Source organism: Symphalangus syndactylus, chromosome 1 (assembly GCF_028878055.3).
Source record: "Symphalangus syndactylus isolate Jambi chromosome 1, NHGRI_mSymSyn1-v2.1_pri, whole genome shotgun sequence".
NCBI lineage: Eukaryota > Metazoa > Chordata > Mammalia > Primates > Hylobatidae > Symphalangus > Symphalangus syndactylus.
The window spans coordinates 95,972,541-95,989,978 of NC_072423.2; the positions used below are offsets into that span (position 1 = coordinate 95,972,541).

Genomic DNA, 17,438 nt, shown 5'->3' on the forward strand with positions numbered 1-17,438 from the left:
ATATGGAGAAGATACTAGATTTCCCTTTTGTGTTTTTGCCTAAAACTGGTAAGTTGAATCTTGCTTTCCTCTGGTATGTGATAGTGAAGTTTATTTCTTTCATTTTTTATGACTTATTTCTGCCCTTTCACAGACTTCTACTCCCTAAGAGACCTTTCTCCAGTGTCTCATTTTCTTATGTGTTTATGTAAATTCAGGTGCTATGTAATCAATTCTAGATCATCAATACTTAGCTTTAAATTCTAGATTTGGTGTTCTTAGCACATATGAAGGTAGAGTGACTTTATCCTTACCACTACCACTGGCACATCCAGTTGCCTTTTGGGTATGTATTCAATAAATTTCAGCAAATTTTAACACTAGCTAAAGTAAAATACCATCATTCATTGCTTAACAATGGGGATATGTTCTGAGAAGTGTATAGGCAATTTCATCATTGTACTAACAATCTAGAGTGTACTTACACAAACCTAGGTGGTATAGCCTACTACGCACCTAGGTTATATGGTATATCCTATAGCTTCTAGGCTACAAATCTGTACAGCATGTTACAGTACTGAATACTATAGGCAGTTATAGCATGCCAGTAAATATTTTTGTATCTAAACCTAGAAAAGGTATGGTGAAAATATGGTATAAAAGGTAAAAAAAACGTATACCTGTATAGGGCACTTCTTGTGATGGATTTTGCAGGACTGAACGTTGCTCTGAGTCAGTGAGTGAATAGTGAGTAAATGTGAGGGCCTAAGACACTTTTGTAGATTTTATGAACGGTGTTTTATTTTTTAATTTATAAAAATTTTTTTTCAATAATAAACTAGGCTGGGCATGGTGGCTCACACCTGTAATCCCAGCACTTTGGGAGGCTGAGGTGGGTGGATCACATGAGGTCAGGGGTTCAAGACCAGCCTGGCCAACATGGCGAAACCCTGTCTCTACAAAAATACAAAAATTAGCCGAGCATGTTACTCGGAGGCTGAGGCGAGAGAATCCCAGCTACTCGGGAGGCTGAGGCGAGAGAATTGTTTGAACCCGGGAGGCAGAGGTTGCAGGGAGCCGAGATAACTCCATTGCACTCCAGCCTGGGCAACGGAGCAAGACTCCATCTCAAAAAAATATTACTACTACTACTAATAAAACTAAGCTTAGTCTGTAACTTTTTAACTTTATATACTTTTGAATGTTTTCTAATTTTCCACTTTTGTAATAATACTTAGCTTAAAACACAGATACATTATACCACGGTATAAAAGCATTTTCTTTATATCCTTATTCTATAAGCTTTTGTCTATTAAAGTTTTTTTTTTAACTTCTTAAACTTGTTTGTTAAAAAACAAGACATAAACATACACATTAGCCTGCAGAGGGTCGGGGTCATCAGTATCACAGAGCGACATCATTATCACTGTCTTCCGCCTCCACATCTTTTCCCACTGGAAGATCTTCAGGCACAGTAACACAGATGAGCTGTCATCTCCTGTAATAACAATGCCTTCTTTTGGATACCTCCTAAGAGACCTCCCTGAGGCTGTTTTACAGTTAATATTAAGAAAAAAAAAAGTAGAAGGAATGCATGCTAAAATAATGATCAAGTACAGAATAATAAATACATAAACCAGTACACAGTCATTTATTATGTACTATTCCTAACGCTATGTGCTACACTTTTACATGACTGGCAGCACAGTTAGATTTACACAAGCATCGCCACAAACAAGAGTAATGTGTTGTGCTATGATGTCGTGACAGCAACAGTGTCACTAGGAGATAGGCATTTTTTAGTTCTACTGTAATCTCATGGGAACATTGTCATATATATGCAGTTCATATATATTGACTGAAATGTCATTATACTGTGCATGATTGTATTAAAAGGTAAACTTGCAGTATAAGCAACATTTTGAAAGTAACTGCTTATTAGGTAGAATTCTCATACCATACAGTCTCCTCATTCAAAGTGTGCAAGTCAACTAGGTGTAGTGACTGAAGCCTGTAATCCCAGCACTTTGGAAGGCTGAGGCGTGCAGATCGCTTGAGCATGGGAGTTCAAGACCAGCCTGGCCAACATGGGGAACCCCTGTCTCTACTAAAAATAAAAAAATTAGCTGGGTGTGATGGGCACACTGGTGGTGTCAGCTATGGGAGGCTGTAGGTGGAAGGATCACCTGAGCCTAGGAGGTTGAGGTTGCAGTGAGCCTTAATCAAGCCACTGCATTCCAGCCTGGGTGACAGAGCACAACCCCATCTCAGAAAATAAAAAATAAAATAAAGTGTACAATCCAGTGGTTTTTAGTATATTCACAGGGTCGTACAAATGTCACCACTATCTAATTCCAGAACATTTTCATTGCTCTTGGAAAAAACCCGTACTATTAGCAGTCACTTCTCTCATTCTTCATTTTCTCTAGCCCCTGGCAACTATGAATCTACTTTCTGTCTCTATGGATTTGCCTATTCTAGACATTTTATTTAAATGAAGTCATACAATATATGGTCTTTTATGACTGGCTTTTTTTTTATTTGGCATAATGTTTTCAGAGTTTATCTGTGTCATGGCACATAGCAGTATTTCATTCCTTTTTGTGGTTAAATGACATCCCATTGTATAGGTATACCACATTTTGTTAATCCATTCATCAGTTGATTGACATTTGGGTGGTTTCTATCTTTTGGCTGTTGTGAATAACACTAGTGTGAACATTTGTGTATAAGCTTTTGTTTTGAAAAGAACGTATGTTTTCAGTTCTTTGGGTTATATACCTAGGAGCAGAATTGTTAAGTCTTACGATAACTTTAACTTTTTGAGAAACTTTCAAATTGTTTACCAGTGTCTGCACCATTTTACATTCCCACCAGCAATGTATGAGGCTTCCAGTTGATCTACATTCACATCAGCACTTGTTATTGTTTATCTCTTTGATGATAGCCGTTCTGGTGGGTATAAAGTGGTACTTCATTGTGGTTTTTGGTTTGCATTTTTCTAATGACTAATGAGAATTGAGCATTTTTCATGTGCCTATTGCACATTTGTATATCTTCTTTGGAAAGACATGTTATCTTTAAAGCTAAATATTGATGGTATGCTGTTTGGAATGCTGTTTTGTTTTTGTTTTGGTTTTTGTTTTTTTGAGACGAAGTTTTGCACTTGTTGCCCATGCTGGAATGCAATGGCGCGATCTCGGCTCACTGCAACCTCTGCCTCCCAGGTTCAAGCGATTCTCCTGCATCAGCCTCCTGAATAGCTGGGATTACAGGCATGTGCCACTACGCCCAGCTTATTTTGTATTTTTAGTATAGACATGGTTTCTCCATGTTGGTCAGGCTGGTCTCTAATCTCGAACTCTCAACCTCAGATGATCCGCCTGCCTCTGCTTCCCAAAGTGCTGGGATTACAGGTGTGAGCCACTGCACCCGGCCTGGAATGCTGTTCTTTAGATTAACTTTCTTCCTTTATCTGAGACAAGGGTTTTTGATCCATTCATTCAAATGTCTGTTTTTGAGATTGCTTTACAATGGTGATTTTAAATATAGCTCTCCCTGTGAAAAAATTATATTTCGTATCCTGGCTTGAAATTTCTATGAAGACAGTTTGTCCCCACTCTGATAAACAGTGATAGACAAATGAAATATTTAGTAGACCTTCTTTGGTCCTGTTTTTATTGTGAATCTACATCTCTAGGCTCAAAGAATTAGCAAGGGTAAAATTCATAGAGAACCCAGTGGCATTAAAACTTCATTATATTCTGTGGATTCTGAGAATATCAGCTATCTTGAGAGAAAGAAAAGATCCATGAGGCAAGGAAAATAGCAACTGAGTTTGAAAGTAGCACTTTGCACATGTAGGGAAATCTATGACCACTTGTAGGTAGGCATGAAAAAGTGCATGATTTCATCAGTATGTTCCTTTCTTACCCAGCGTGGTACCATGCGACGACGCTATGAAGATGATGGCATTTCAGATGATGAAATTGAAGGAAAAAGAACTTTTGACTTGGAAGAGAAACTGCATACCAACAAATATAATGCCAATTTTGTTACTTTTATGGAAGGAAAAGGTCAGTATCATTTTGGTTCCAGCGTACAGTCCTTTGATGTGGGAAGCCATAGACTCTGAGCATTGGGGGTTTAGCATTTATCCAGCTAAAATATTACCTGTTGATGTTATCTATCTATTTTCTTATTATACAGTGCCACTTGTATGCACTTATCCCCTAGTCCTCCCACCCTGTGAGTCATTCTCTGCTATATTAGAAGTAATCTTTTACTAGGGCAGGAGTATTGTTGGATTTTTTTGCCTAACGGCCTCTTCCTCCTTCTTCTATCCCTTGGTTTAAATTTAATTAAAAATAGTACAATAAAAATCCTTTTATGTATATATCTGCCCCACCAAAACTGAGGGTGGGATTCCATGCACACCATGCATCTTTGATCCTTGGCAAACTGACAAGGATATCATATATGTATTGTAGTGGTCAAAATTAATTTTTTTTTTTTTACTTTTTTTCTGGAGACAGAGTCTTGCTGTGTCACCCAGGCTGGAGTGCAGTGGTGCGATCTTGGCTCACCGCAACCTCCGTCTCCCAGGTTGAAGCAATTCTGCTACCTCAGCCTCCTGAGTAGCTGGGATTACAGGCACGTGCCACCACACCCGGCTGATTTTTTTTTTCGTTGTACTTTTAGTAGAGACGGGGTTTTGCCATGTTGGCCAGGCTGGTCTCAAACTCCTGACCTCAGGTGATCTGCCCACCTTGGCCTCCCAAAGTGCTGGGATTACATGCATGAGCCACCACAGCCGGCCTTTTTTTTTTTTTACTCTTAAGAGACAGGGTGATGATAATTTCTGTTTAGCATTTATGAGATGACTCACTATTAGTAGTACTATCCCCATATTGTTTAAGCTCTAAATTTCCTGTGGAAATATATAGAGTTGGAAAACCCCTCAAGCCTTGCTTCTCAGTGTGCTCTCCATATTTTCTAAGAGATGCTTCTTAATAAGCATATATTTTATTAACAGCATAACTATATACACAGAATAATAAACACCATTTATACTGTATTAGGATCCTTTTTATGGTCCTTTTATCATTTTTAATTATACCACTCATCTTTCTAATAATTATTTTCCTATGGTGACAGATTTTAATGTAGAGTATATTCAGCGGGGTGGCTTGAGAGATCCTCTGATTTTCAAGAATTCTGATGGACTCGGAATAAAGTAAGTGTTTTCAGCCTGGCTGGATGTAGTTGCAAAATGGCCTTGTTACACCAGGGCTATAAACAGTGGTGGTATTGATAACCCAAAACAGTAGTAATTGAAAATAATTTCCCACTTTGTTTTAAAAGTGTATGCTTTTCTTTTGATACATAAATGTTTCATATTAGAGGTAAATGAGAAAATATAGATGAACCAAAAAAAAAACAACAACAAATTTAAATCTTCTGAAATCTACCACCCTTGGGTAGATCATTAACATTTTGTTATGTATTCTTTTTTCCTATGCATATATGTAAATATATAATCACCTATATTTTTAAAATAATTTCAAACCTGATTGTGAATATTACTGTGTCTGGGGAGTTCTCAGTACTTTAAGAAAAAAAACTCACATTTACTAGAGAAATTGTGTTTTCCATATATACTTACTGGTGTTTGTTTCATAGAATGCCGGATCCAGACTTCACTGTGAATGATGTCAAAATGTGTGTTGGTAAGTGTCGAGCTTTTGGCCTCTGTCTTTAAGGCAAAGATTTAAGACTTAGGACTGAATTAAATCTCTGACTGAGATTTAAGGCCTAGGAACATTGAAGTATATATTTGATTAGAAACTACATTTTCATTAGGAACTGAGAATTTTATCAAAGAGAGTTACAGAAGTTGCCTTATTTAATACACATTAAACCTAGAAAGTTGGAACCTCTTTTTCCTACCTTCATACTTCCTTCTCTCCATGAAGAGTGTGCCTTCTAGGGCAACCTTTCCAAGAAACCGAAAACTTATATCTCTGAGCCAAGAATGAAGTTGCATTAGTATACGTGATTCCCTTCCTTCCCCTAAAAGCAGTAGAGAAATTTCCAGGAAATGCTCGCCGGTGCTGCATTTGGAAACTTGCCTAAGACTTGAAACTTTATAAGCTGAGAAGTAGACACATTAAAATTGAGTCTTTTAATTATTTTATTATATTCAAAATTTAGGAAAAAGAAAGCAAATTAGATTAATCTAATTAAAGAAGAAAATTCCTGATGTTAGTAAAGTTTCAGCCTAGTTTTCTGCAGACAGTGGTGTTCATTGTGGTCCTGAGACACCCCATCTTCCTTAGGAGTTCAGGGATGGTCAGTAAAATTGAGTAAGTCTTTTTTTTTTTTTTTTTTTTTTTTTTTTTTTTTTTGAGATGGAGTCTCCCTCTGTCGCCCAGGCTGGAGTGCAGTGGCACAATCTCGGCTCACTGCAACCTCCGCCTGCTGCATTCAAGCAGTTCTCCCACCTCAGCCCTCCCGAGTAGCTGGGATTGCAGGCATGTGCCACCACGCCCAGCTAATTTTTGCATTTTTAGTAGAGTTGTGGTTTTACCATGTTGGCCAGGCTGGTCTTGAACTCCTGACCTCAAGCAATCCGCCCGCCTTGGCCTCCCAAAGTGCTGGGATTACAGGTGTGAGCCACTGCACCCGGCTGGAATAAAGTCTTTTTGAAATGCTTCCAATAGGACTTAAAACGAAGGGCCTTTTTTGATTTTCTTCCGAGTACTAGAATTTCTATTATCTTTTGTCCTCTGTACTAAAGCTCCAGTGCCATTCCTTTGCTTTGAAAATTAAGTACTGCAGTACTATCTCCTGGCCACTTGAGGGTCCTTGTTAGACTACCGACTCTTCTGTTTATCTAAAAGGTGAAAGTCACAGATATCCCAGGTAGAGGAAAGTTCTCAAATCTCTGTTTTATTCATCCCCTTACTGTTTCTGTGTTAAATCCTGGCCATCTGCCTGTTGCCATGTATTCCCTAGTACTTAGCACAGTCCCTGGAATATAGTAGGTGCTCAGTAAATCCGTTGAATAATGAAAATGCTCTCCCACTCTTCACAAGACAGAACACTCAGGGGACTCAGAAAACCTACCTGAATATGTAATAGTCTGTCATTTGACCTCTTTTATTAAAGAGCCTCCAGGACAGTAATTCCCTGTTTAAAGCTTCCCTCTTGATGAGACGTTCTTACAGATTGTGGTCCACAGATGACCTGCATCAGAATTATTTGTGATATTGTTAAAAACGTAGACTCTCAGGATTGTAGGAAGATGGCAGAGTAGCAAGCACGAGGAACTTTTCTCCTTACCTAGACAATAATTGCACCGGCAGCATCTGTCTGATACAACTATTTTGGAATTCAGGAGTCTATTGAAGGCTTGCAAATTTCAGAGACAGCTTGGACAATAAAGTACCGTTAATTTCAGTCAGTTTCAGGCCTTAACACAGTAACAACTTCTCCATTCTTCCCTGCCAACCAAGCCCATGACAAGCAGCTGTGCATATGTTTCCCCGAAAAACTTGCACACAGCCTATAGGAGCCAGGGTGAGCAAAGAGGAACCTTTCCTCCAAATAATGGGATCCATGCTGTGGTCACTGAGTGCTGCTTCTGATCACAGAATTACAGACAAAGAGGCAGGTGGGGCCAGGAACAGTGGGTCACGCCTGTAATCTTAGCACTTTGGGAGGCTGAGGCAGGTGGATTGCTTGAGTCCCGGAGTTTGAGATCAGCCTGGGCAACATAGCAAAACCCTGTCTCTACAAAAAATACAAAAATTAGCTGGGTGCGGTGGCATGCACCGATAGTCCCAGCTACTTGGGGGGCAATTCCTTGAGCCCTGGAGGTTGAGACTGCAGTGATATGTGATCACACCACTGCACTCCAGCCTGGGCAACAGAGTGAGACCCTGTCTCAAAAAAAAAAAAAAGGCAGGTGAGGCAATTGTTGTTGCATCTTCTCTTAATTGTTGCAGGCCTCTTCCCCTCAGCTGAACTGACTTCCGGGGATTTAAAGGTCTATTGTGGCCAGGTGCAGTGGCTCACGCCTGTAATCCCAGCACTTTGGGAGGCCGAGGCGGGCGGGTCACTTGAGGTCAGGAGTTTGAGATCAGCCTGGCCAACATGGCGAAACCCCATCTCTAGTAAAAATACACAAATTAGGCCGGGTGCAGTGGTTCATGCCTGTAATCCCAGCACTTTGGGAGGCCGAGGCGAGCATATCACGAGGTCAGGAGTTCGAGACCAGCCTGACTAACATGGTGAAACCCCGTCTTGACTAAAAATACAAAAATTAGCCGGGCGTGGTGGTGGGTGCCTGTAATCCCAGCTACTCAGGAGGCTGAGGCAGGAGAATCGCTTGAACTGGGAGGCAGAGGTTGCAGTGAGCGAAGATTATGCCACTGCACTCCAGCCTGGGTGACAGAGCGAGACTCATCTCAAAAAAAGGCGAGTGGGGGGTGGCTATTGCCCACCCCCATCCCCATTTTAGTTTTCTCTTTTCCCCTTTAAGAGCCAGACATTAAAGACTAGCACATTCAGAATAGGAAGTGACTGCATATGCACATGGAAGGTGCAGGCTCAGAGAAGACGTAAGAAAACTTAAGTGTATACCTCAGATTGATCCTTGACACAGAGATAGCCTATAAAAAACAAAACAAAAACAAAACACACAATAATAAAACACAAAAAACCCTGGGGAAGGGAGAGAATCGGATTTCAAGAGTTACCACATTATTAAATTCAAATGTCCAATTTTCAACAAAAAATCATAAGGCATACGAAGAAAGAGGAAAGTATGGCCCATTCAAAGGAAAAAAAGTAAACAGAAAATGTCTTTGAAAAAGTCCTGATTGTGGATCTAATAGACAAAGATTTTTAAATAGCTGTCTTAAAGATGCTCAGAAAACTAAGGAATATGTGGAGGAAGTCAAGGAAGTAATGTATGAACAAAATGGGAATATCATTAAAGAGACAGAAAACCTTAAATCAAAAGGAAATTCTGGAGCTGAAAAGTACAGTAATTAAAATGAAAACTTAGATTCAAAGGCAGGTTTGAACAAGCAAAAGAATCAGCAAAGATAGGACAGTGGAGATTATTAAGTCTAAGGAACAGAATGACAAAAATTGAAGAAAAGTGAACATAGCTTGCTATAGGTTAAATGTTATCCCTGCCAGGCGTGGTGCCTCACACCTGTAATCCCAGCACTTTGGGAGGCCAAGGTGGGTGGATCACCTGAGGTCAGGAGTTTGAGACCAGCCTGCCCAACATGAAACCCTGTCTCTACTGAAAATACAAAAGTTAGCTGGGCATGGTGGTAGGCCCCTGTAATCCCAGCTACCTGGGAGGGCTCAGGTAGGAGAATTTATTGAGCCCGGGAGGTGGAGGTTGCAGTAAGACAAGGTCACACCATTGCACTCCAGCCTTGGTGACGAGCAAAACTCTATCTCAAAAAAAAAAAAAAGTTATCCCTTCCAAAATTTATGTTGAAATTGAATTGCCATTGTGACAGTATTAAGCAGTGGGATCTTTAAGAGATAATTAGGCTACAGGGACTCCACTCTCATGGGTGGGATTGGTACTGTTATAAAAGGATGAGTTCGGCCCCTTCGTGCTTTCTCTCATTCTCTTACTGTCTCGCTTTTCACCATGTGATGATGCAGCAAAAAGGCCCTCACCAGATGCTGGCACCTTGATTTTAGACTTCCCAGCCTCCAGAACTGTGAGCCAATAAATTATTGTTCATCATAAATTATGTACTCAGGTATTCTGTCAACAGCAACACAAAATGGACTAAGGGCCTAAAGGAACATTTTGACACCATTAAGCAGACCAACATACACATTATAGAAGTACCAGAAGGAAAATAGAAAGGAGCAGAGAGAATATATATTTGATCAAATAATGGCTGAAAATTTCCCAAATTTGATGAAAGACATGAGTATAAACATCCAAACAGCTCAATGAACTCCAAGTAAGATGAACTCAGAGACCCTCACCAAGACACATTATAATCAAACTTTCAAAAGCCAAAGACAAACTCTTGAAAGCATCAAGAGAGAAATGACTAAATGATTCGTTACATAAAGGTATCCTCAGTAAAATTATGAACCAATTTCTCATCAGAAACTTTGGAGGCCAGGAGGCAGTGAGCCAGTGTATTCAAAATGCTAAAAGGAAAACAAAACTGTCAACCAAGAATCCTATATCTGGCAAAACTGTCCTTCAAAAGGGGCAAGAAATTAAGACATTCTCAGAAAAACAAAAGCTAAGGAAACTTGTTACCACTGGACCTGCCTTGTAAGAAATGCTCAGGAGAGTCCTTCAAGGTGAAATGAAAGGACATTAGATTGTAACTTGAAGCCATATGAAGAAATATCTCGATAAAGGTAAATACATGGGTAATTGTAAGAGCTAGTATTATCTTAACAATGGCTTGTAACTCCTTTTTGTTTTCTCCATAGTTTAAGAGACGAGTATATTTTTTAAAAGACAATTGTTAGTCTAAAATCTAATACTCAAACTTTGAGTGTAGCCCCACATTTTATTTTGTACATAATTTGAGAGATCAATACATTTAAAATAATTAGTAGAACGGGGTATAGTGGTATATGCCTGTAATCCCAGCTACTCAGTAGGCTGAGGTGGGAGGATTGCTTGCACCCAGGAATTCAAGACCAGCCTGGGCAACATAGCAAAGACCCATTTCTCCCACCCCATGAATGAATGAATGAGTTATTTATGTTTAAGGGCATAAGCTAATACCTAATAGGGGCACAGTATATAAGGATGTGGTTTTGTGACATCAGTAACCAAAAGGGGTAGAGACAGAGCTGTAAAGGAGCAGATTCTTTGAATAGTAGTGAAGTCAAACTGGTATTAATTAAAAATAGAATGTTTAACTTTAGGATATTAGATGTAATCCCTATGATAACCATAAAGACAAGATCTATAGTATATATCCAGAAGGAAATGAGAAAGGAATTTACACATTTCACCAAATAAATGTATCTAAGTACAAAAGAAAACAGTAATTTAGGAAAATGAGGAACAAAGCTATGAGGATATAGAAGTCAAATACCAAAATGACAGAAGTATGTTCCTCCTTACAAGTACTTTAAATGGATTAAATTCCCCAATCAAAAGACAAGAAATTGGCAGAATGGATAAAAATGGCATGATACAACTGTATGCTGTCCACAAGAGACTCACTAAAGATCCAAAAGACAGAAATAGATTGAAAGTGAAAGGATGGAAAAAGCTATTCCATGCAAACAGTAACCAAAAGAGCAGGGGTAGCTATACTTACATCAGATAAAACAGACATTTATTCATTTATTTAATTTATTTATTTATTTATTTATTTAGAGATGACGTCTTGCTCTGTTGCCCAGGCTGGTGTGCAGTGGTGCAGGCTTGACTCACTGCAACCTCTGTCTCCTGGTTCAAGCGATTCTCCTGCCTCAGCCTCCCAAGTAGCCGAATTTACAGGTGCCTGCCACCATGCCTGGCTAAATTTTGTATTTTTAGTAGAATAGGGGTTTCGCCATGTTGGCCAGGCCGGTCACAAACTCCCAGCCTCAAGTGATCCGCCCACCTGGGCCTTCCAGAGTGCTGGGGATTATAGGCATGAGCCATGGCACTGGGCCCTAAAACAGACCTTAAGTCAAATAATGGTTTCAAGAGGGGCCTGGTATGGTGCCTCACACCTATAATCCCAGCACTTTGGGAGGCCGAGGCAGGACTGCTTGAAGCCAGGAATTCGAGACCAGCCTGGGCAACATACCAAGACCTCATGTCTATAAAAAAAAAATAGTAATTTTAAAAGTTGGCTGGGCATGGTGGTACATGCCTGTGCTCCTAGCTACTTGGAAGGCTGAGGCAGGAGGATCACTTGAGCCCAGGAGTTTGAGGCTGTTCTGATCACCCCACTGTACTCCAGCCTGGGTGACAGAGCAAGACCCTGTGTCTTGAAAGAAAGAGGCCGGGCGCAGTGGCTCACGCTTGTAATCCCAGCACTTTGGGAGGCCGAGGCGGGCAGATCACGAGGTCAGGAGATCAAGACCATCCTGGCTAACACAGTGAAACCCCGTCTCTACTAAAAATACAAAATATTAGCCGGCTGTGGTGGCAGGCGCCTGTAGTCCCAGCGACTCGGAAGGCTGAGGCAGGAGAATGGCGTGAACCCGGGAGGTAGAGCTTGCAGTGAGCCAAGATCGTGCCACTGCACTCCAGCCTGGGCGACAGAGCGAGAAGACTCTGTCTCAAAAAAAAAAGAAAGGAAAAGAGAGAGAGAAAGAAAAAGAAGGAAGGAAAGAAAGAAAGGAAAAGGAAGGAAGGAAAGAAAGAAAAAGAAAAGAAAGAAAAATAGTTGGGCATGGTGCCTCACACGTGTAATCCCAAGTTTGGGAGGCCAAGGCGGGAAGATTGCTTAAGCCTAGGAGTTTGAGACTACCCTGGGTAACATGGTGAGACCTCGTCTCTACCAAAAAAATAAAAATAAGCCAAGCATGGTGGCACATGCCTGTAGTCTAAACTACTCAGGAAGCTGAGATGGGAGTGTCACTTGAGCCTGGCAGGTCAAAGCTGCAGTGACCTGAGATTGTGCCACTTCACTCCAGCCTGGGTGACAGAGCGAGACACTGTCTCAAAAAAAAAAAAAAAAAAAAAAAAAAAAAAAAATGATTTCAAGAGGCAAAGACATATATTAATTAAAGGTTTAACTATAGCAAGAAGATATAACAATTACAAACATTTATATACCTAACGACAGACCATCAGTATACCCAAAGGAAAACTTGACAGAACTGAAGGGAGAAGTAGATATTTCTATACAGTAATACTTGGAGACTTCAGTACCCCCTCTCAATAATGGATAGAACAACCAGACAGAAAATAAGTAAGGAAATAGCGGACTTAACACAATAAACCAACTAGATCTCACAGACACAGACAGAATCCTACCTAACAGCAATAGCATACACATTCTTTTCAAGTGTATGTAAGACATTTTCCAAGATACACCATATGTTAGGCTACAGATTAAATATCAATGGATTTAAAAAATAGATAACAAAGTATCTTCTCCAACCACAATGGGATGAAGTTAGAAATCAATAACAGGTAAAACTAGAAAGGTCACAAAATTGTGGAATTTAACAATCAGTGAATTAAAGAAGAAATCACATGGAAATTAGAAAATACTTATAGATGAATGAACACAACACAGCATACCAAAACTTACAGAGATCAGTGAAAGCAGCATTAAGGGAGAAATTTGTAGCTATAAATGCTTTGATTATAAAACACGGAATCACTGATTGCAGTAGCATGCGCCTATAGTTCCAACTACTTGGGAGACTGAGGCAGGAGGATTGCTTGAGCCCAGGATTTTGAGGCCAGCCTGGGCAACATAGCAAGACCTTATCTCGGCTGGGCGAGGTGGCTCACGCCTGTAATCCTAGCACTTTGGCAGGCTGAGGCGGGTGGATCACCTGAGGTCAGGAGTTCAAGACCAGCCTGGTCAACATGGCAAAACCCCATCTCTACTAAAAATACAAACATTAGCCAGGCATGATGATGCACACCTGCAGTCCCAGCTACTCGGGAGGCTGAGGCAGGAGAATCACTTGAACCTGGGAAGCGGAGGTTGCAGTGAGCCAAGATTGTACATTGCACTCCAGCCTGGGCAACAAAGTGAGACTCTGTGTCAAAAAACAAACACCGATCTCTTTAACAAAAGAAGAGAAACTTAAAATCAACAACCTAACCTTACAACTTAAATAACTAGAAAAAGGACAAACTAAACCTAAAGCTAAAGGAAGTAATAAAGATTAGAGCAGAGATAAATGAAATAAAGAATAGAAAAACAATAGAGAAAAGTCAAAGAAACCAAAAGTTGGTTCTTCTTTGAAAAGATAAACAAAATTGACAAAGCTTTAGCTAGATGGACTAAGGAAAGAAAGATCAAATTACTAAAATCAGAAGTGAAAGTGAGGGCCGGGCACGGTGGCTGACGCCTATAATCCCAGCACTTTGGGAGGCCGAGGCGGGTGGGTCACCTGAGGTGAGGAGTTCGAGACTAGCCTGGCCAACGTGATGAAACCCTGTCTCTACTAAAAATACATAAATTAGCTGGAGGTGGTGGTACACGTCTGTAATCCCAGCTACTCAGGAGGCTGAGGCAGGAGAATGGCTTGAACCTAGGAAGCAGAGGTTGCAGCGAGCCAAGATTGCGCCACTGCACTCCAGCCTGGGAGACAAGAGCAAAACTCTGACTCAAAAAAAAAAAGTGAAAGTAAGGACATTACTTCCAATTCTGTAGAAATAAAAAGGATTATAATGGAATACTATGCATGGTGGCTCATTCCGGTAATCCTAGCACTTTGGGAGGTCAAGGTGGGTGCATTGCCTGAGCTCAGGAGTTTGAGACCAGCCTGGGTAACATGGTGAATCCCTGTCTCTACTGAAAATATAAAAACTGAGCTGGACATGGTTGCATGTTCCTGTAATCCCACTACTCAGGAGGCTGAGTCATGAGAATCGCTTGAACTGGGGAGGCAGAGTTACAGTGAGCCCGGATTGTGCCATTGTACTCCAGCCTAGGCAACAGAGCGAGACTGTCTCAAAAAAAAATAAAAATAAAAATACTATGAACAATTGTTCATCAATAAGTTGGATAACCTAGATGAAGTGTACAAATTTCTAGAAACACAAAACTTATTAAGACTAAATCACTAAGAAATAGAAAATTTGAATAGAACTATATTGTAGTTAGTGAAGAGATTGAGTCAGTATTCAGAAATCTCCCAACAAAGAAAAGGCTGGGCCTGATGGCTTCGGTGGTGAATTCTACCAAACATTTAAAGAGGAACTAACACCAGTTCTTCTCAAACTTTTCCAAAGAATTTAAGAGGGAACACTTCTTTTTTTTTTTTTTTTTTTTTTGAGATGAGTCTCGTTCTGTCGCCAGGCTGAAGTGCAGTGGCGCGATCTCAGCTCACTGCAATCTCCACCTCCTGGGTTCAAGCGATTTCCCTGCCTCAGCCTCCCAAGTATCTGGGATTACGCCCGGCTAATTTTTTGTGTTTTAGTAGAGATGGGGTTTCACCATGTTAGCCAGGATGGTCTCAATCTCCTGACCTCGTGATCTGCCCACCTCGGCCTCCCAAAGTGCTGGGATAACAGGCATGAGCCACTGCGCCCGGCCGAGGGAACACTTCCTAAGTCTTTCTGTGAGGCCAGCATTACCCTGATACCAAAGCAAGACAAAGACAGTACAAGAAAACTACAAATGGATATCCTTTCTGAACAACGATGTAAAAATCCTCAACAAAATACTTGCATACTAAGTTCAGCAGCATATTAAAAGGATTATACACCATGACCAAGTGGGATTTATTCCTGGAATAGATGATTTGACATGTGAAAGTCAATCAATATAAATTTCATCAACAGTGAAGGCGGAAAAAAGTTACATGATCATCTCAATTGACACAGAGAAGATATTTGACAAAATTCAGCATCTTTTCATGATAAAAACACTTAACAAACTAGAAATAAAAGGAAATTATCTCAACATAATAAAAGCTTTATTGAAAAACCCCCAGTAAATATCATACTCAGTGGTGAAACACCAAAAGCATTTAAGATCAGGAACAACGTAAAGACGCCTGCTTTTACTGCCTCTATTCAGTGTAGCACCGGAAGTCCTAACACAGCAATTAGGCAAAAAATGGGAAAAAAAAGGCATGCAAATTGTAAAGGAAGAAGTAAAGTCACCTCTGTTGGCAGATGATATGACCTTTTTATTTGTTGTTATTAGTATTTTTCTTTGGTTCCTTCTGTCATGTGCATCTTTACACTTAGTTTTGCTCTTTATCAAATATTTCAAATATACATAAAATTACAGAGAATATCATTAACAAAATGAACACCCATCTATAAACCCAAAATGAAGATCCACTTGTGTACAACTTAGTAAGAAATTAACCTTTTGCCATATTTACTTCAGCTCTTTTTGCAGAAGTTTGTTAGAGTTGACATCCACTGTGTACCATTCTTCCCATTTTCAATCCCTTTTCCTTCCTCCTCTCTCCAGAGATAGGCACTTCCTTGGTTTTTACTGCATAGTCTGTAGACATGCATATTGCTTTGCATGTTTTTAAACATTAACAAATGGCATCATAGTGTACAAATCATTCTGCAACTTGCTTTTTCACTAAACATTGCATTCATTTTAACTACCATATAGAATTCCATTGTATGAATATACCATAATTTACCCATTCCCCTACCAATAGACATTTACTTTGTTTCCATTTCTTTTTTTTTTTTTTTGGGAGATGGAGCGTCTCTCTTGGTGCCCTGGCTGGAGTGCAGTGGCGCAATCTTGGCTCACTGCAACCTCCACCTCCCAGGTTCAAGCGATTCTCCTGCCTCAGCCTCCCGAGTAGCTGGGATTACAGGCATGCACCACCATGCCTGGTCAACTTTGTATTTTTTAGTACAGACGGGGTTTCACCATGTTGGGCAGGCTGGTCTCAAACTCCCGACCTCAAGTGATCCATCCGCCTTGGCCTCCCAAAGTGCTAGGATTACAGGCATGAGCCACTGTGCCCGGCCTGCATTTCTTGTCTTACAAATAATGCTACAATGAAGGTTTATAAATTTCTCCTTGGGTACACATTTGAGAGTTTAGAGGGTATAAGCCTAGAAGTGGGCCAAAGAGTATACATTTTCACCTTGTCAAATTCCTCTCCAAAGTGATTGTTCTAGTTTACACTTTGTTCAGTCAAGTACGAGAGTGTCGTTTGTTCCATATTCACTCAAACACTTGATATTATGAGATATTCATTTATTTTTTATTTTTTTTTTGGCGAGGGGGTATCAGAGTCTCACTCTGTTTCCCAGTCTGGAGTGCAGTGCCGCGATCTCGGCTTACTGCAACCTCCGCCTCCCAGGTTCAAGCGATGCTCCTGCCTCAGCCTCCTGAGTAGCTGGAATTACAGGCGCCTGCCACCACGCCTGGCTCATTTTTGTATTTTTACTATAGGCAGGGTTTTGCCATGTTGGCCAGGCTGATCTTGAACTCCTGACCTCAGATGATCCACCCGCCTCAGCCTCCCAAAGTGCTGGGATTACAAGCGTGAGCCACCGCACCTGGCCGAGACTTAAACTTTCAACAATCTGATGGGTATGAAAGAGAAACTTACAGTTTTTAATCTGCATGTCCTGTAAGGATAATCATGTTCTCAGAAATGTTTATTGACTATTTGGGCCATCTATTTAAATTTTTTAAACTTTCATGTTCCCTTTTATTCTGTTATCACTTTCTCATAGTGATTAATAGTAGAAACTCTAGTTTTAAAAGTTAATACACATAAAGTGCTCAGAAGAGTCACAGCCATGTTGTTGGAGACAGTAT

At 40.3% G+C, this 17,438-nt stretch overlaps 1 protein-coding gene across 3 annotated transcripts in view; it reads left to right on the plus strand.

Annotated features, from left to right (window-relative positions):
- Positions 1 to 17,438, plus strand: part of KDM2A (lysine demethylase 2A) — a 152,973-nt gene that overhangs the window by 62,738 nt on the left and 72,797 nt on the right. For all 3 annotated transcript variants that reach the window (XM_055268062.2, XM_055268308.2, XM_055268150.2), the window contains exons 3-5: positions 3,917 to 4,055; positions 5,137 to 5,215; positions 5,662 to 5,708. In XM_055268062.2, coding sequence (XP_055124037.1) covers positions 3,917 to 4,055; positions 5,137 to 5,215; positions 5,662 to 5,708 — 265 coding nt within the window. The remainder of the gene's footprint in view (positions 1 to 3,916; positions 4,056 to 5,136; positions 5,216 to 5,661; positions 5,709 to 17,438) is intronic.